Raw genomic sequence first — 20,995 nt, forward strand, 5'->3', positions numbered from 1 at the left:
ACCTGAAAGGTGCAGGGGGCTGCCTTAATCAACATCCACGGCTCCCAGGGGGTTAACTGCCTTACTCAGGGGTAGAATGACAGATGTTTACTTTGTCAGCTCGGGGATTCGATCCAGCAACCTTTCAGTTACTGGCACAATGCTCTAACCACTAGGCAGCCTGCCTAGTGTGATGTCAGTGAAAAGCAATGCATCTATAATATGTGTGAAGAAAATGTGTCTTGAGTATCATTTGAAATGTTGAGACAAGAAGAAGGGGTGGGTGGCCAGAATGCGCTCCGTTCCCCAGAATGCACTTAGCTCTCTCCCCCCCAGTTCTTGCGCATTCACAGTTTTTCATTGTGTTAATTGTTTGACCTTTGATTGCTTATTTTGGATCAATTCCCCATATTACATATACTGAGTGTTCAAAACATTAGGAATACCTTGACCTAGACCAGGGGAATCCGGGTGAAAGCTATGATCCCTTATTGATGTCACTTGTTAAATCCACTTCAATCAGTGTAGATCAGCGGTTCCCGAAACGAGAGGTCGCGGCCTTGACCCAGGCCGCACCTGACCGTTGCACTCGAGTCATTCCCACGGTGAATGGCTAAGCCTGCTATGCTATGAAACCACACGCTATTGCAGTGCCTTTGATATTAACGTCCACAATTGATATGGTGAAAAACAATGTGCGGGGAGGCAGAGGCACAGAAACTCACAGCGATACCTTTAACAGATAACACTGTGAAACTAAGAATTGATGCTGTAGCTAACAATCAAGAGGACACTGACTGAACCACTCGAATTCCCCACCTTATGCTCCCTAAATGGATGTTAGCTGCGAGGGCCGAGATGCCCGTGCATTGACTTTTGTTCGCTGTACATGTCTGGGGATGCTATTCACACGGACATATTGTTCTGTCTCACGATTCCCGAGCCTGAAACGGCACAGGGGATGTTCAGTGTCCTACGTGGCTATATTGGTGAAAAACAGACTCTATGGGATTAAATGGTGGGCTTTTGCACAGATGGGGCTCCATCTATCACGGGACGGCGGGCAGGCCTCTACACTCTAGTTATGAATGTGTCTCCCTCTGCCATATGGACTCATTTTATGATACACCCAATGAGCTAGAATGGATACACCGAGAGCAACTGGTGGGCAAAAGAGCTGAGCGCAGAACTCAGAGATGTGCGGCTGGCAACTTCGATTGTTAACCACAGACGATGGACGATGTTCTATTTCACAACGAGGCTTGGTGGTTATCGAGGGGGAGTGTTGGAAAGATGTTTTTCATTGAGAGAATAACTGTTTGACTTTGTTGACTGTGTAATGAAAGGAAAATGTGTCTCCGTGCCTATGTAACAGACATTTGGGAAACTGAACGAACTGAGCGCGAGCATGCAGGGTAAATACAAAAACAATATACAGATGAGTGACCGAATCAGCGAAATCTATTTGACTGTGATCCAGGCTCAGTTGACGTGTCGGTAAGTGAAATCGAACAGCTGATGGAGCTGTCATGTGACTGAATGCTGCAGGCAGCGCATTCACGTGTCATAATGGAAGAGAGTTTTTGGTTCCTGACTCAAAGGCTAATACTGTGCCGTCTCCCCCTTAAAACTCATGGTACGCTGATTCAGTGCTCTCGTCTGCATGAAAATAAACATCCATCCAGGTTGGAGGTGACAGGGGAGATGAGGTAGCACACTGTCGGCCACGCCCCCTGACTTTGAGAAGCTCTGACGCGACATGCATCAACCGTCTCGTTAGTTGTGGTGAGGTAAGGGAAATGATGTCAGACTAATTTGCAATTGACTGCCATAGCCCCACATTAAATGTATATGATGGTGAGTTGAGAAAACAATCAGAAATACTGTTAGAACGTTTTGCAATTGACTGCCATAGCCCCAATTAAAAAAGTCAACATGTGCTGTTATTTACATCATTTTTTTTCACATGACTGTGGCCCGGGAGAATTTCCCGGATATCAAAATGGGGTCGCAGGCCGTAAAGGTTTGGGAACCACTGGTGTAGACGAAGGGGAGGAGACAGGTTAAAGAAGGATTTTTAAGCCTTGAGACAATCGAGACATGGATGGTGTATGTGTGCCATTCAGAGGGGGAAGGGGCAAGACAAAAGATGGAAGTGCCTTTGAGGGCGGGAATGGTAGTAGGTGCCAGGCGCACCGGTTTGTGTCAAGAACTGCAACGCTGCTTTGTTTTTCACGCTTGACTGTTTCCTGTGTGTATCAAGAATGGTCCACCACCCAAAGGACATCCAGGACATCCAGACAACTTGACACAACTGTGGGAAGCATTAGAGTCAACATGGGCCAGCATCCCTGTGGAACACTTTCAACACCTTGTTGAGTCCATATCTCAAGGAATTGAGGCTGTTCTGGGGGCAAAAGGGGAGGGGGGGTGTAACTCATTATTAGGAAGGTGTTCTTAATGTTTTGTTCACCAGTAGTACATTTACTGTTAATCCTCATCATTTGGTTACATACATTTATGCTAATGCATGGATTAATTAGGCCTACAGGCACGTTGATACATATGTGAGATACAGGTTTGGGTTTATTTCATACCATTAGTTTAGTCTTTTTTTTTTTCATTGTATTTTCTTTGGAGAGCTCCATGTGATCATGTGTATTGTTTCTCTGCCCTCTAAATGTTGACGGAGCGTGCGCCCGGAGCACGCTTAGAAGTAGACTAACTGACCTGCTCCGTGCAAATGGTAGAAAGTGCCCGTTTGGGGACGTCTGATTTGTGATTGTCTGAACTCACCACCACTAAGCTGAGCTTCTCAGTCATTTATTCTTCACCTCACACAGTAAGTCAACAAAGTCCGTTTTTTTATTAAATCCATTGTGAATGATAATAGTTCCTCGCCGTATTTGAAAAATCTTTTCCACCCCTCTCCCCCTCGATAATCACCAGGCCTCGGTGTGAAAGAGCTCAATGTAATGCTCTGAGGATCCCATATAACCAGTGGAAACGTCATAAAATACCTGAACACGTTTCCCATTGCGCAAAAACAGTTGTGTCTGTGCAAAAACAGCTGACTCTGTCCCAAGCTCACTGGCCCGGGACACTCTGAGCGCCTGGAATAGGCTAGTGGCCCAGAATAGGCTAGTTGATACAATGTTGCACTTCACTAGCGATAGCTCAAGTCATGACAGATAGAAAAGGGAGGCAGACAGGCGGAGTAGAGAGATGAATGCGATTGAAAGAACCTGCATTTTCAGATTGTATTCGTCAGCTGTATGTATTTGTACTTAGTTGACAATGGAAGTTATAGGCCTACTGCTACATTGGCCTATACTTTTAGATTTTTATCATTTAAATTCCCATTTGTATTATTAACCACGTGACAATGATTTTGAGAAACAAAAACGTTTTAATTGAAATGAAACTATGCCACGAAACTGGCACGCAGATCGGTAGAAATGGCAGGATCAGTTGTCAAACTTCCCCCATCTTGAAACTCACAAACTCACGCGCCGCCTAGGAATAGACCACTGTGAACAGAGCGCACATTTCATTGTACTGCATAATTACAAACGGGGTGTGTGAGAGAGAGAGAAATAACGAGAGCGGTGTTGTAACTAAGATTGAGACTATTAAAACGGAGCACAAATGGTCAGCTATGAGCTCCGTCGCGGAGAAAAGCGATCACCTCGATCCAGCACCAGTTGGTGGAATGCGCCACGTGTTGGGCTGCGGCCTGCACTGTGTTGCTTGCCAGACTAGTGGGCTAGTACACCGACGTGTTTGACATGGGCAGGAGCAGGCCTGCGAGGGCGAGAGAATGCCATGTTCCGAATTTCATATGGTTCCCATTCCCTTTTTGCCAAGTTTAGAATAGAAGTGGAAGGCTAGTGCTGCTCCAGATCACTTGATATCCACCACAAGAGGGAGAGAAGAGGGGGAGAGAGACTAACTCAACTGTCTATCATACAACAGAGCGCGTGTGACTCCAAACCTCCACAACGGAATAGATCAGATCATAGCATGAGAGCGCTGCTTACAAAACAGAGCTGAGAGCTCACCGTGCAGAATGGGGCCCATGTTTTTCTCTCTCCCCTACTCCGATCGCATGATCTATTCATATCAATAATGCAACAGATAAATAGTGTAATCGTTTTTTATTGCAACAACACAAATGCAGCACGGTAAGATGGTACCCCTGGTTGTTAAGCACCCCTACTTCCTGCGGGTGTGTTTATATCAAATCAATTCAAACTGTATATATCACATGCGCCCAATACAACCTTACAGGGAAATGGTTACTTACAAGCCCCTAACAAGCACTGCTTTAAGAAGTGTTAAGTAAAAAATATCAAATAAAAGTTGCAAATAATTAAACAGCACCAGTAAAATAACAATATCGAGACTATATACAGGGGGTACCGGTACAAAATCACCGGTTAGTCGAGGTAATTAAGGTAATATGTACAAGAGGGGTCTGGGTAGCCCTTTGATTAGCTGTTCAGGACTCTTATGGCTTGCGGGTAGAAGCTGTTAACAAGCCTTTTGGACCTGGACTTGGCACTCCGGTACCACTTGCCGTGCGGTAGCAGAGAGAATAGTCTATGACTAGAGTTTCTGGAATCTTTGACAATTTTTAGGGCCTTCCTCTGACACCGCCTGGTATAGAGGTCCTGGATGGCAGGAAGCTTGGCCCCAGTGATGTACTGGGCCGTACGCAATACCCTCTATAGTGCCTTACGGTCGGAGGTTGCCATACCAGTCAGTGATGCAACCAGTCAGGATGCTCTCGATGGTGCCAGCATCGGGACGGCAGATAGCCTAGCGTCAGAGCGTTGGGCCGGTAACCGAAAGGTTGCTAGATTGAATCCCCGAGCTGACGAGGTAAAAACCTGTCAATCTGCCCCTGGACAAGGCAGTTAACTCACTGTTCCTAGTCAGTCATTGTAAATAAGAATTTGTTCTTAGCTGATTTGCCTAGTTAAATAAAAAATCTAGGAGCAGGTTCATTCTACTCCCATGGGAATGGATAAAGAAGAGAGAGGGTCCCAACCAGACCCAACTGTCCCTGTATTCTCTCTGTTAAACATATAGACATTTACATTTTTACATTTAAGTCATTTAGCAGACGCTCTTATCCAGAGCGACTTACAAATAGGTGCATTCACCTTATGACATCCAGTAGAACAGTCACTTTACAATAGTGCATCTAAATCTTAAAGGGGGGTGAGAAGGATGACTTATCCTATCCTAGGTATTCCTTAAAGAGGTGGGGTTTCAGGTGTCTCCGGAAGGTGGTGATTGACTCCGCTGTCCTGGCGTCGTGAGGGAGTTTGTTCCACCATTGGGGGGCCAGAGCAGCGAACAGTTTTGACTGGGCTGAGCGGGAACTGTACTTCCTCAGTGGTAGGGAGGCGAGCAGGCCAGAGGTGGATGAACGCAGTGCCCTTGTTTGGGTGTAGGGCCTGATCAGAGCCTGGAGGTACTGAGGTGCCGTTCCCCTCACAGCTCCGTAGGCAAGCACCATGGTCTTGTAGCGGATGCGAGCTTCAACTGGAAGCCAGTGGAGAGAGCGGAGGAGCGGGGTGACGTGAGAGAACTTGGGAAGGTTGAACACCAGACGGGCTGCGGCGTTCTGGATGAGTTGTAGGGGTTTAATGGCACAGGCAGGGAGCCCAGCCAACTGCGAGTTGCAGTAATCCAGACGGGAGATGACAAGTGCCTGGATTAGGACCTGCGCCGCTTCCTGTGTGAGGCAGGGTCGTACTCTGCGGATGTTGTAGAGCATGAACCTACAGGAACGGGCCACCGCCTTGATGTTAGTTGAGAACGACAGGGTGTTGTCCAGGATCACGCCAAGGTTCTTAGCGCTCTGGGAGGAGGACACAATGTCAACCGTGATGGCGAGATCATGGAACGGGCAGTCCTTCCCTGGGAGGAAGAGCAGCTCCGTCTTGCTGAGGTTCAGCTTGAGGTGGTGATCCGTCATCCACACTGATATGTCTGCCAGACATGCAGAGATGCGATTCGCCACCTGGTCATCAGAAGGGGGAAAGGAGAAGATTAATTGTGTGTCGTCTGCATAGCAATGATAGGAGAGACCATGTGAGGTTATGACAGAGCCAAGTGACTTGGTGTATAGCGAGAATAGGAGAGGGCCTAGAACAGAGCCCTGGGGGACACCAGTGGTGAGAGCGCGTGGTGAGGAGACAGATTCTCGCCACGCCACCTGGTAGGAGCGACCTGTCAGGTAGGACGCAATCCAAGCGTGGGCCGCGCCGGAGATGCCCAACTCGGAGAGGGTGGAGAGGAGGATCTGATGGTTCACAGTATCGAAGGCAGCCGATAGGTCTAGAAGGATGAGAGCAGAGGAGAGAGAGTTAGCTTTAGCGGTGCGGAGCGCCTCTGTGATACAGAGAAGAGCAGTCTCAGTTGAATGACTAGTCTTGAAACCTGACTGATTAGGATCAAGAAGGTCATTCAGAGAGAGATAGCGGGAGAGCTGGCCAAGGACGGCACGTTCAAGAGTTTTGGAGAGAAAAGAAAGAAGGGATACTGGTCTGTAGTTGTTGACATCGGAGGGATCGAGTGTAGGTTTTTTCAGAAGGGGTGCAACTCTCGCTCTCTTGAAGACGGAAGGGACGTAGCCAGCGGTCAGGGATGAGTTGATGAGCGAGGTGAGGTAAGGGAGAAGGTCTCCGGAAATAGTCTGGAGAAGAGAGGAGGGGATAGGGTCAAGCGGGCAGGTTGTTGGGCGGCCGGCCGTCACAAGACGCGAGATTTCATCTGGAGAGAGAGGGGAGAAAGAGGTCAGAGCACAGGGTAGGGCAGTGTGAGCAGAACCAGCGGTGCCGTTTGACTTAGCAAACGAGGATCGGATGTCGTCGACCTTCTTTTCAAAATGGTTGACGAAGTCATCTGCAGAGAGGGAGGAGGGGGGGGGGAGGGGGAGGAGGATTCAGGAGGGAGGAGAAGGTGGCAAAGAGCTTCCTAGGGTTAGAGGCAGATGCTTGGAATTTAGAGTGGTAGAAAATGGCTTTAGCAGCAGAGACAGAGGTGGAAAATGTAGAGAGGATACAGTTGAAGTCGGAAGTCTACATACGCCTTAGCCAAATACATTTAAACTGTTTTTCACAATTCCTGACATTTTAATCCTCGTAAAAATTCCCTGTCTTAGGTCAGTTAGGATCACCACTTTATTTTAAGAATGTGAAATGTCAGAATAATAGTTGAGAGTGATTTATTTCAGCTTTTATTTTTTTCATCACATTCCCAGTGGGTCAGAAGTTTACATACACTCAATTAGTATTTGGTAGCATTGCCTATAAATTGTTTAACTTGGGTCAAACGTTTCGGGTAGCCTTCCACAAGCTTCCCACAATAAGTTGGGTGAATTTTGGCCCATTCCTCCTGACAGAGCTGGTGTGACTGAGTCAGGTTTGTAGGCCTCCTTGCTTGCACATGCTTTTTCAGTTCTGCCCACAAATGTTCTATAGGATTGAGGTCAGGGCTTTGTGATGGCCACTCCAATAACTTTACTTTGTTGTCCTTAAGCCATTTTGCCACAACTTTTAAAGTATGTTTGGGGTCATTGTCCATTTGGAAGACCCATTTGCGACCAAGCTTTAACTTCCTGACTGATATCTTCAGGTGTTGCTTCAATATATCCACATCATTTTCCAACCTCCTGATGCCATCTATTTTGTGTAGTGCACCAGTCCCTCCTGCACAAAGCACCACAACAACATGATGCTGCCATCCCCGTGCTTCACGGTTAGGATGGTGTTCTTCGGCTTGCAAGCCTCCCCCTTTATCCTCCAAACATAACGATGGTCATTATGGCCAAACAGTTATTTTTTTGTTTCATCAGACCAGAGGACATTTCTCCAAAAAGTACAATCTTTGTCCCCATGTGCAATTGCAAACCGAGTCTGGCTTTTTTATGGAATCTTTGGAGCAGTGGCTTCTTCCTTGCTGAGCGGCGTTTCAGGTTATGTCGATATAGGACTCTTTTTACTGTGGATATAGATACTTTGGTACCTATTTCCTCCAGCATCTTTGTTGTTGTTCTGGGATTGATTTGCACTTTTCGCACCAAAGTACATTCATCTCTAGGAGACAGAACGCGTCTCCTTCCTGAGCGGTATGACAGCTGCGTGGTCCCATGGTGTTTATACTTGCATACTATTGTTTGTACGTGGTACCTTCAGGCGTTTTGAAGGTCTTGGCTGATTTCTTCCGATTTCCCCATGATGTCAAGCAAAGAGGCACTGAGTTTGAAGGTAGGCCTTGAAACACATCCACAGGTACGCCTCCAATTGGCTCAAATCATGTCAATTAGCTTATCAGAACCTTCTAAAGCCATGACATCATTTTCTGTTTAAAGGCACAGTCAACTTAGTGCATGTAAACTTCTGACCCACTGGAATTGTGATACAGTGAAATAATCTGTCTTTAAACAATTGTTGGAAAAATTACTTGTGTCATGCACAAAGTAGATGTCCTAACCGACTTGCCAAAACTATTGTTGGTTAACAAGAAATTTGTGGAGTGGTTGAAAAACGGGTTTTAATGACTCCAACCTAAGTGTATGTAAACTTCCGACTTCAACTGTATAGCCTGTCATATGGACGTGCATGGGAAACATGGAGACTAGCGAGAGACAGTGAGATATTGTCTTATGGATTTGTCTGGGACAGTGCGATGTAAATCGTTGGAGAGTCAACACTCCATGTTTGTACACGACACGCTGGTCTGGCTCAGCAGGTTCCTATTGGCCCTTGTCAATAGAACAGTCAGACCATGTTGCTTTAATCCTTGTGTGGTCTTGACTTTTGTTTGATCTTAATTCATTTAGCATTGTATTTGAGTGTTTACTGTATTATACAGATAATTATGTGAGTAAACAAAGTAGAATATTTAGGAATCAGAGGAACAGTGTATCGGTTCCTATTGAAGTCAAAGTATGGTCTTTATCTTGTACATGTACTTACACATACCCCCCCTCCTCTCACCCCTCTCCTCCCCCAGGTACACGGAGGTGGCCAACAACGTTCAGAAGGAGGAGACGGTGTTGAGTGTTCAGTTTGTGCTGCTGGACTGTGCTCCCCTGAAGTTCAGCCTGGTGCAGCACTGTAACGAGTGGCAGGGCAAGTTCACCCAGCTGCTCAGCCTCATGGCCAGCACCAGGCTCAAAGAGCTGCACGTCTTTCTGCAGGAGAACGCTCTCAGGTGGGTGGGGAAGGTGGGTGGTGGAGGGTGGGGCCGGGAGTGTGTGGGTTCCACTTTATAAAAGGTTCATGAAGAGTTTATGGGCCTTAAAGTTGAAAGTGGGACCAGTGTGTCTGGTGGAAAGGCATATGTGCGGCATATAGCTAGATTACAGGCCTTTTGACCTGTGACCTGTCAGAAACGTTTTATCTGCAGACGTCTTCAGAGTCCAGAAGATGTGTACTGTATGTGCTGCTAGTGAATGAAAAGGGTCAATGAACTACTATGTGTGTGTCCAGGCTGAGCCAGCCCCCTCAGTCCCTGGTGGAGCTGGGGGAGAGTCTGAAGCTCCTGGAGACACTACAGGGAGACCTTCAGAAGATTGAGAGTCAGATCCCGCCCATCCACGAACAGTTTGCTATCCTGGAGAAGTACGAGGTCACCGTGGACCAGACTGTGAGTAGCGCGACGGACGGACGGATGCACACCCACCCAACCCCCACCCCTTGTTTTAACCCCCCCCCCTTCTCTCTGTCTCTCTCTCTCCCCAGGTCCATGAGATGTTGGAGGCTCTGAACGGGGAGTGGGTGTGGTTCCAACAGGTGGTGATAGACAGTGACATCATGCTGAAGAAACACAAGGACAAGTTCAAGGGCAGCCTCATCTTCTCAGCAGAGGAGTTTAAGAAGAAAATGCAGATTACTGTCCAGACCTTCAGCAGCTCAGGTCATCTGCTAGCACAAACAGCCATACACAGATATCTCACAAACAGCCATACACAGATGTCTCACAAACAGCCATACACAGATGTCTCACAAACAGCCATACACAGATGTCTCACAAACAGCCATACACAGATGTCTCACAAACAGCCATACACAGATATCTCACAAACAGCCATACACAGATATCTCACAAACAGCCATACACAGATATCTCACAAACAGCCATACACAGATGTCTCACAAACAGCCATACACACATGTCTCACAAACAGCCATACACAGATATCTCACAAACAGCCATACACAGATATCTCACAAACAGCCATACACAGATATCTCACAAACAGCCATACACAGATGTCTCACAAACAGCCATACACAGATGTCTCACAAACAGCCATACATACACCAGGCAGATTATTTGACAGTACTTCTGCACACCAGGGTTAGGGTCAATTCCATTCCATTTTCAGTTGAATTCCTGTGAAGGAATATGCATATCCAGGTAATAAATTCCTGAATTCCTGAATTGGAATTTCAATTAATCGCCTGTTTTACGTCAGACGGTGTCACTCCTACGCCACGCTCATCCCTCAACCTGTCTGTCTTGTAGGACTTGGAACTCATATTCACATTTGGAATATTCCAGATCTTCCGCCATTCAACAGTGAAAACATAGTTGCAAATGTTTTATATCACTGCGCTTTCATATGACTCTCTGTGAAATAAGCAGAATAACTAGCAAAAATGATTAAATAAAACGTTGTGGTAGTGATTTCAAAGTTTGCAATTGTGAGACAATTTGCACAAAGTCTGTGCAAGGACGTCGGTCGCCAATGCAGTGACTTGATTAGCTGCTTCGCTAACGTGTGTAGCTGCTAGTTTACTGACATAGCTAAACGTTAGTTAGCTGCTTAGCTAACGTGTGTAGCTGCTAGTTTACTGACATAGCTAAACGTTAGTTAGCTCCTTAGCTAACGTGTGTAGCTGCTAGTTTACTGACATAGCTAAACGTTGGTTAGCTGCTTAGCTAACGTGTGTAGCTGCTAGTTTACTGACATAGCTAAACGTTAGTTAGCTGCTTAGCTAACGTGTGTGGCTGCTAGGTTACTGACATAGCTAAACGTTAGTTAGCTGCTTAGCTAACGTGTGTAGCTGCTAGTTTACTGACATAGCTAAACGTTGGTTAGCTGCTTAGCTAACGTGTGTAGCTGCTAGTTTACTGACATAGCTAAACGTTAGTTAGCTAGCTAGCGCTTCCTTTAACAGTCACTGATATGAAAAGCTTGCTTAGCCTGTTTGAATTACCCTGAAGTTGTTGACATGCAGCCCCAGAATGAGGAGGAACTGTTATCAGAAACCAGTCCATAAATCAGCATGTTTCTCCACTATCGCTACCATGTAACTTTGTATCGTTGGGTCAGCTAGTAGCTTACTAGCTGGCTTTTGTTGGAAGCTTTCAACATTGTGTGTGGCAGCACTAGCTAAGTAGGTAGCTGGTTGGTTAGCATCGTTTCAGTGCCTGGTTCAGCTAGCAAGCTGAATGTTGGACAAATTCATGCTAGCTTTCGTGCCCATTGTCAAACTTCTGAAATACTGCATACTGCTCCATGAAACACAAACGTTCTTAGCTGGATGTAAAATGGTGGGACTAAGACTTCCTAAAACAGAAACATGTCCACATTATTGACAGATTTATTTTTCTAGCTAAGATACATTTTGAGGCAGAAATGGGGTTCAGCAGCAGACGATGTCGCATAGGTAGTATCTTTGAACGTTAGACAGCCCATTGTAGCCGGACTACTCTTCATCTATCCCACTGTCCTTTGCGAGAAACGAGACAGATCAGTGCAGGCGGAATCGACGCGCTGTCTGATGTAAGGCAATGGCTACATACTGTACAGTACAGAAGGCTACACACACACAGGTTTGCATGGCAGACGGTATAAGGACATGTTAGTAGCACCATAGGGGTAGTGTGTGTGTGTGTGTGTGGGGAGGGGGGGGTCTCTTGTCTTGGTTGGCAATGATCTTCCCAGCTGGTCCATGACATCTCCCCCCAGAGGCCTGGACGACATGTTCTCTGTCTCTCTCCACGTCTGACATCTCCCATTCTGGCTGTGCCATCCTTCGTTGTAGGGAGACTTTTTCCCTTACTTTTGTTTATTCTCTTATTTTCTGTTTCCATTAAAAATCTGATTGAACTCGCTGTTCCTCCTCCACAGGCAAACAGACACGCACACGCACATGCGCGCGAGTGCGCGCACACGTCTACGACTCGAAACAAGATGCCGTGCCAAACCGTATCAAAGAGGACAAACCTCCTGTCCTACTTTTCTCTTACCTCCCTCTCATCCCTTTGCTCCACTCCCTCGCTCTCCCCTCTCTCTCTCTCTCTCTCTCTCTCTCTCTCTCTCTCTCTCTCTCTCTCTCTCTCTCTTCTCTCTCTTCTCTCTCTCTCTCTCTCTCTCTCTCTCTCTCTCTCTCTCTCTCTCTCATGTGAACACAGAGAGAGGCGTGTGATGTCTCATTGTTTTTGTCATGACAGACTTACATATCCTTCCCATCTCTCCATCTCTCGGCTCTCTCTTACACACTTTGTCTCACCACATCTGAATCTAAAAGTTTTACACTTTCAACACGTCTCGGAATGTGAACCATTCCCCTCCTCACTGTGGGGAAAGTTGTGCACGTTACGTTGTGCACGCTAGAACAGTCAAATTCATCATATCAAGTTCCACAAAGTCACCTCACTTTGTGTGTTTTCACAATTCTATCCCACTGTTCTATTCCAGAGCTCCTTGAAGGTTACTTCTCTCACCCCAGCCGTCCCTTCTGCTCAGAACCTGTTGAGAGGAGAATGGGGGGAATGTTTAGAAGGTGAAAACAATGGCTGTGACTGTAGCACTGGAAAGGTTAATGAGGCCAGCAGGCAGACTTTGTTCTCTGCGACATTAGTATTCAGGACCAGACCACCTCCACACACACACACACACACACACACACACACACACACACACACACACACACACACACACACACACACACACTACATTGCACAGTACACAGACACACACACACACACACCACTTTCACAATAATAGCACACACACACACACACACACACACACACACACTACAATAATTGCACAGTACACAGATGCGAGCACACACACCACTTTCTACAATAATAGCACAGTACACACACACACACACACACACACGTATATACACACACAATAATATCCCAGTCAATTGGGTCAGCCACATCATATTCATTCTCTGTGTGAAGGGCACATCACAGTCAAAGAGAAGAAATAGAACTGGTCTGATGGTTTTGCACAGAGACAACAGTCTGTGAATAGTCAATGAATAAAGACCATCAAATTATCCCATAGCCTTAGTACGTACCTCAACCCTAGCCTGATCCCAGACCTGTTGAGTCGGCAAGACAAATCTGGGACCAGCACCAGCCCAGTGCAACACGTATAGTATAGAGAACTCTCCAGTCTAGTGAGGATTGTAGAATCAGTTATTCCCTCATTACAACTCCTGTTACTCTACTAGTAGCATCATGGCTGTAACAGTAGCAGCAGGCAGTCATCCAGTTAAAGGCCTAATTGAAAGCAGATAAGAGGCTGTGGTACAGTGCTGGTGATGGTGGTGATGGTGGGTCTGTCTGTCTGAAGCTGAAACGTCCTACCTGAGAGCCTGGGAGTTGGGGTGGGGGCTGGGCCTGGGAGTTGGGCGGGGCCTGGGTGTTGGGCCTGAGTTGGGCTGTGGATGGGGCTGGGTGTGAGTTGGGCTGGGGCCTGAGAGTTGGGCTGTGGATGGGGATGGGGCCTGAGAGTTGGGCTGTGGATGGGGATGGGTCCTGAGAGTTGGGCTGGGGATGGGGCCTGAGAGTTGGGCTGGGGATGGGGATGGGGATGGGCCTGAGAGTTGGGCTGTGGATGGGGATGGGGCCTGAGAGTTGGGCTGTGGATGGGGATGGGGCCTGAGAGTTGGGCTGGGGATGGGGATGGGCCTGAGAGTTGGGATGGGGATGGGGATGGGCCTGAGAGTTGGGCTGGGGATGGGGCATGAGAGTTTGGCTGTGGATGGGGATGGGGCCTGAGAGTTGGGCTGGGATGGGCCTGGGGATGGGCCTGGGGCCTGAGAGTTGGGATGGGGAAGGGCCTGAGCGTTGGGCTGGGGATGGGGCCTGAGAGTTGGGATAGGGATGGGGAAGTGCCTGAGAGTTGGGCTGGGGTGGGAAAGGGCCTGAGAGATGGGCTGGGGAATGGCCTGAGAGTTGGGTTGGGGCTGGGGCCTGAGAGTTGGGGCTGGGGATGGGCCTGAGAGTTGGGATGGGGATGGGCCTGAGAGTTGGGCTGGGGATGGGGCTGGGCCTGGGGGATGGGAGCTTGGCTGGGGATGTGGCTGAGCCTGGGAGTTGGGCTGGTGATGTGGCTGGGCCTGAGAATTGGGCTGGGCCTGGGGGATGGGAGCTTGGCTGGGGATGTGGCTGGGCCTGGGAGTTGGGCTGGGGATGTGGCTGGGCCTGGGAGTTGGGATGGGGCTGGGGCCTGAGTGTTGGGCTCTGGTTGGGGATAGGGCCCCATCGGAGGGCAGTGTGTGGGGTGGTGGTGGTGAGCGACTAAGCGTGGGCGTAGTCTGGGAAGTTTAAGGGGAGGGGTGGGGGGGGGGGGGTTCGGGGGCTTTGTGGGGATCTGGCAGGGGCCGACTGGGGGACCTGGGACCCCAACCAACCCGCTTTCCTCTTTCTCATACTCTCACAGGGTACAAAAGGGGTTCACTCCTCACTCTCTTTCTTTTTCTCTCTCTCTCTCTCTCTCTCTCTCTCTCTCTCTCTCTCTCTCTCTCTCTCTCTCTCTCTCTCTCTCTCTCTCTCTCTCTCAACCTCCCTCCTGCTCTTTATTTTATCTCTCCCCTCTTTCCCCCTCTCTCTCATCCCCCCCCTGATGTTCTTTATTTTCCTCTTCTTATCTGACCTCTCCCTCTTCATCCATCCCTTCCTCAGGGGGTTAAGTCGTGACACACTGACCTCTGGGCTCAAGCTGTGAAACAACATGAATGACGCAGAGGGAGAAACACTTCTTCTCTACTTCCCCTACCACACGCTGTTGAGATAAACAGAACAGATTACCATCTCTGATACAATCACACCGTTTCTCTACTGTGAAATCAGCTCAAGGTTACTACATACAGTATTATACATTGTCACGCTTACTGCTGTTGAATTAACAGCTCTGCTTACCGTTTGCATGTACCGGTATCTCTCGCGTGTGTGCAGTTGCGTGTCTGTACTGTGCTGTGTATATATGCAAAGTATACACATTACAAGGTATCACATATACATGTATGTACTGTGCGTGTACCGTACTGCAGGTCCGTTTGGAAGTGGGGTGACGTGCGAGTTGGCTCTGGAGAAGGTCGCAGCGCTGAGAGGGCAGCTGGACACGCTGAAGGAGGAGGAGGGAACCATACGCCACGGCCTGGGCATCTTCAAGCTTGAACAGCCGTGCTCTAAAGACGTACAGACCCTGGAGAAGGTAGCCCACCTACCCATAACCCCAACCCACGGCCTGGGCATCTTCAGTATAGAAGAACCGTGCCACGAGCGGGGTGCTATGGTCGCGCATTTTGGGGCGGCGGGTAGCCTAGAGGTTAGAGCGTTGGACTAGTAACCGAAAGGTTGCCAGATCAAATCCTCGAGCTGACAAGGTAAAATCTGTCGTTCTGCCCCTGAACAAGGTAGTTAACCCACTGTTCCTAGGCCGTCATTGTAAGTAAGAATTTGTTCTTAACTGACTTGCCTAGTCAAATAAAATGACATAGATGAGGGGACAAGGGTTTTTCCCCGTTCACTCAATGTAGATAGTAAGGAGGATGTTTTGGGGTTCATTTGTAAGCCCCCCCCCCACCATCTGAAGTCATAACGTAGGCTTGTGGTAGGATGCGCATTGCGCTGTAAAGGGGATGTGTGTATGTTCTGTGTTGTTGTAGGACCTAGACTACCTGCAGCAGGTGTGGGAGATCACCCAGCAGTGGGATGCCCACTGGGATGAGTGGAAGGCGGGTCAGTTTGTCACTCTGCAGACAGAGAGCATGGAGAACACCGCCCAGGCCATGTTCAAGAAACTACACAAACTCAGCAGGGAACTCAAGGTCAGTGTCTTATCTACCACAGCTACAGTACACATTTGATTCTACTCTATGTTCTATCCAATGATTTGCACTGGATTGCTGAAGCTATGTCTTGCCCATTGAGAGGCTTTGGCATTCCCCAGTAAGAGCAATCCTCCGAATGAATTGAATTCTACAGTAAGTTGGGACAGTAACATTAGTACTTTCTAAAAAATATATATATATACTTTAAGGACATTTTTAAAATAATTGTTCCTTTTTATTTACGTTGAGCTCACGTAATATCATTTAAAAGTAGGCATTAAGGTGTCTGCAGTAGAAGAAACGTGTCAAAAAGGAATGCAGACGTTCATAAATTGGGTCAAATGTGGAAGACACATTTCAGTTTCCCCTTTCCTTAAATACATTTCTATAGCTTCCCAAATCTTTTTCAAACATTTTTTTTTTTTACAATGGAGGAGCAGTACCAAGATGGCTGGCTGTTCATTGGCTGTTATTCATCCAGGGTTTATACACATCTTTGGTATCAAAGTACTCTGCATGGTACTGGGCACCTGTACTTTTCCCTCGTGCGCTAAACAGGTCCCTTGCATTTGTTGCGCAATTTTGGTAATGAAGTGGACTTTGTATTTTGTTATGTAGTAAACTTTGGCTGTTGTTGTTGTTGTGTGTCCGCAGGATAAGCAGTGGGAGATAGTGGACTTCTCTAAGAACAGGATTGACCAGTTCAAGAGAACCATCCCTCTCATCTCTGACCTGAGGAACCCAGCCATGAGGGACAGGTCAGGCCAGGAGAGAGTAATATGTCCTGCTGACGATCCTCAGTACTGTGTAGAAGTCCACTTACGCTCTCATACACAAACAGTGTAGTCTGCTCCTCCCATAGCACTCGTTCTCCTTCACTTTACTTTTGAACCTCAAATGCACTACAGCAGTTAGGAGAAGATCGTCTGTTAAATGACTCAAATGTAAATGTAGGTAAACCCACCCTCCGTCGTTCTCCCCCCAAGGTTGTGCTTCTCTGTAGAATAATGTTCAAAACTCAGCCGGGTTTTCTACAATATGTCTATACGGTATGTCTATACGGTATGTCTATACCTACCTGTGGCTTTCTAAGCCTTCGGCTCTTCTCCAAATACCCAGTTCTTCCCCAGTCTTTTTTCTCCAACCCTTCCCCAGTTTCTATCCTCACACCGAGCCAAGGGGGCTGGCGCCAGTCCCTGCCTGGACAATTGTAAACGCTCACTGTTTACAAGTGTTTCACTCACTTTCCTGGAGGTTCTACAGGTCATCAGTTCCTCCTAAAGCTTTCTGTCCTAGTCGCGACTTCACTTCCTCCCATCAGCCCCCTCCCCCCCATCTGATTGGTTGTGGCGTTCCCAAAACAATGTTCCCCACTTCCCATCTATCCAGCTCGATCCGGAATGTTTTGACAAGGAACCTAATGACAGGGAGGGAGGGAGGGAGGGAGGGAGGGAGGGAGGGCGAGATTTCCGAGATAACGTTGTGGCCTATCGGCAGTGATGTAACCATCTGAAAGATCCTTTCTGACTGGGCCGCGCTCTGGGGAATAGAAGAAAATAAACAGGATTACGTCTGACGGAGAGAGAGGGAAAAAAAGCGGAAAAAGAGAAAAGGCAGAAAGAGAAAACACATTTTCCGTTGCACTCTTAAGAGGTCCCAGGGTGCACAGCGGCGCAGCTAGACTCCATGGGGGCGGATAGAGAGAGAGAGACAGAGAGAGAGAGATCAGAGTGCAAGATGGTGGGGTTGGGTTGTGTGCCTGGTCTGTAGTTAAGGAAGGGCGGGTGTCTTGTGGTTAAAGTCAAGTGGGGCTAAGGTACCGTGGTGCTGTGGGTAACTAGGGGGTTTCCTAGTGAGAGGAATCCAAGCTGTGATTAAATGGCAGAACATAGCCAGAGGCTGACTTCGGGCACATATTCCTTATCTATCCTCTTCCTCCTTCTCCCTCCTCCTCTTCCATTAATACTCCTCCTTCAATGTGTCAATATTGTCAATCACACTCAGGTTATAGGACTGCATCCATAATGTCCAGTTAGATGATGGTACCAGACCCTCCATGTTTTTAAGTGTAAGCCTCACTTCACACAGACACGAGTGAATCCAACAGGTTGAGTACAACACAGTAGAAGTACCCAACTTGATAGGAACATTGGACGTTTGTCTGTGGTGTGATCCCACAAGTAATCCAAGAAAATCACGTCACACATCAAACATTGGTAAATCTGGTCAAGTATTTTTTTATTTTTTTAATCAGTATGACGTTACACCATTGCATAACGATAATAACAACCGACAAGACAGCAAACCAGACAGCACCTTTCAACCTTATATTAGTGGTTGGAATATTAAACAATAAATACAAATAAATAAATAATAAGTCATTAAAAAATCTTAATAAAAACTCCCAACGACCTGGTGACTGTCTGTGACTGTTGTTGCTAGGCACTGGAAGCAGATCTGCCACGAGGTTCAGCGGTCGTTTGACCACACCAGTCCAGAGTTCACCCTGGAGAGGATCGTGGCCCTGGGCCTCGAGCAGCACGCTGACAAGATCTCTGAGATATCCGGAGCCGCCAGCAAAGAGCTCTCCATAGAACAGGTCTGTTTCAGACCCTTCTCCTTCACACTCTCTCTCTCTCTTTCTCTCTCCCTTCTCTCACTTTCTCTCTCGCCTTCCCTTCCTCTCTCTCCTCCGCTCTACCTACCTCCTCTCTCGCGCACCTACTGTACAGGGTTAACAGCAAAGCGTAGTCTTTTCAATAGCACGTTAATCATGGACTCACAGTCCCTGCATCTCTCAACACATGCCTCTAGGGGTCTGAGGGTTCAGTCATCGGAGCCTTTTGCTTTGGTTATAAGGGTCAAAGGTCTAAATGTAATTAGTCACTCCTGATCCTGGAAGTCTTTAGGGAGTGTAATGGCTCCTCATCTGTGATCACAGCATATCCAAGCATTCAGTAAGGTCAGTGTAGTGTTAGAATGATGAATGGCCCACAGGTGCAGTGTACATCTGCTCTTATAACCAGGGTTGTTGGGATCAATTCCATTTCTATTAAGTCAATTTGTGACTGAATTGAAATGGTATTGACCCCAAAACTGATTATACCCCCCCCCAAGTACAGTCTTAACTAAGAACCATAAGGGTTTAGCCTGGTCCCAGATCTGTTCGTGCTATGTAAGCATCTCTGAGGGTCTCTTTCGCTCCCCCTCTATCTATCTATCTATCTATCTATCTATCTATCTATCTATCTATCTATCTATCTATCTATCTATCTATCTATCTATCTATCTATCTATCTATCTATCTATCTATCTGTCTGTCTGTCTGTCTGTCTGTCTGTCTGTCTGTCTGTCTGTCTGTCTGTCTGTCTGTCTGTCTGTCTGTCTGTCTGTCTGTCTGTCTGTCTGTCTGTCTTCCCCCTCTTTCTCTCTTTTTCCCTCGCCTTAGCAGCCTTTAACCCTATAAATTCCCAGACACAGTGCTCCTCTGTCACAGAGGTTACATCAACACAGATATAGTGTGTGAATACCGCCGGCCACCAGGGAACAGAGGCGTTTGAAATAGCGCCCTTGCCCTCCCTCCAAGCCCCCCTAACCCCTCTAGCCCCTCAAACCCCAACGCGGTTCATTGATAAGTCATGGAGGAGGAGAGGAAGAGAAGAAAGAGAGAGCGCGAGAGAGTCAGAGAGAGGATCCATGGCCATGTAAGGCCTCTCACTGGAGGTGCCTGCCAAGATCAATGGTTTCCTGTCTTAAGAGCTGCTTCAAGCTGCTGCTGATTCAGAAAACATCATATAAGAAGGGGCGCAACACACAAGCACACGCACACACACACACAGTCGCACACACACACACACACACACACACACACACACACACACACACACACACACACACACACACACACACACACACAGTCGCATACAAAAACACACACACACACACACACAGTCGCATACAAACACACACACACACACACACACACACACACACACACACACACACACACACACACACACACACACACACACACACACACACACACACACACACACAGTCGCATACACACACACACACACACACACACACAGTCGCATACACACACACACACACACACACACACACACACACACACACACACACACACGCACACACACACACACACACACACACACACACACACACACACACACACACACACACACACACACACACACACACACAGTCGCATACACACACACACACACACACACACACACACACACACACACACACACACACACACACACACACACACACACACACACACACACACACACACAGTCGCATACACACACACAGTCACATACACACACACACACACACACACAGTCGCATACACACACACACCCGCCCCCTCCGGCCCATCTCTGTTCCGTCTGTTAACATTAGCATTCAAACATAGATTTTTTTTCTTCTCCTTCCAGTCGCTGGAGGGCATCGCCATGACATGGGAAGAGACTTCCCTGGACATCGCACCTTACAAAGACAAGGGCCACCACAGGCTGAGGTAAGTCAGTCTGCCCCCCGCAGGGGAGGGAAAGAGGGGTTGAAGGTCAGGGGTCAGAGAGAGGCGTGTCACCTCAGTAACAAGGCCTCAAGGAAAAGGTGACTTGCCACTTGGTGTTTCGCCTAGCTGAACTGAAAATCTTCCCCTTTGTGAAACTCGGGGCTCGACATTCAGGGCTGCCCGCTGGCCCGGCAACATCTGCCGAGCTCACCGGGACAGTTAATCAAATTTTCATATGGCCCACTTAAGTCAGTACATTTTCAAACTCCAAGTGCGCAATGAGACAAGGCCAAGCTGGCCAAGCCCTCCCTAACCATTGTGCGTCGCCCCACGGACCTCCCCGTTGCGGCAGAGCCTG

At 47.8% G+C, this 20,995-nt stretch overlaps 1 protein-coding gene across 1 annotated transcript in view; it reads left to right on the forward strand.

The window, feature by feature from the left end:
* The window catches only part of dnah2 (dynein, axonemal, heavy chain 2), a 244,930-nt gene that overhangs the window by 76,640 nt on the left and 147,295 nt on the right, over positions 1–20,995 (forward strand). The window contains 8 exon segments of the mRNA XM_052459726.1: positions 9,010–9,210; positions 9,489–9,645; positions 9,741–9,915; positions 15,306–15,469; positions 15,924–16,085; positions 16,743–16,846; positions 18,531–18,687; positions 20,555–20,637. Of these exon segments, the coding sequence (XP_052315686.1) occupies positions 9,010–9,210; positions 9,489–9,645; positions 9,741–9,915; positions 15,306–15,469; positions 15,924–16,085; positions 16,743–16,846; positions 18,531–18,687; positions 20,555–20,637 (1,203 nt within the window).

The sequence above is a fragment of the Oncorhynchus keta genome, chromosome 13 (assembly GCF_023373465.1).
Source record: "Oncorhynchus keta strain PuntledgeMale-10-30-2019 chromosome 13, Oket_V2, whole genome shotgun sequence".
Classification (NCBI taxonomy): Eukaryota; Metazoa; Chordata; class Actinopteri; order Salmoniformes; family Salmonidae; genus Oncorhynchus; species Oncorhynchus keta.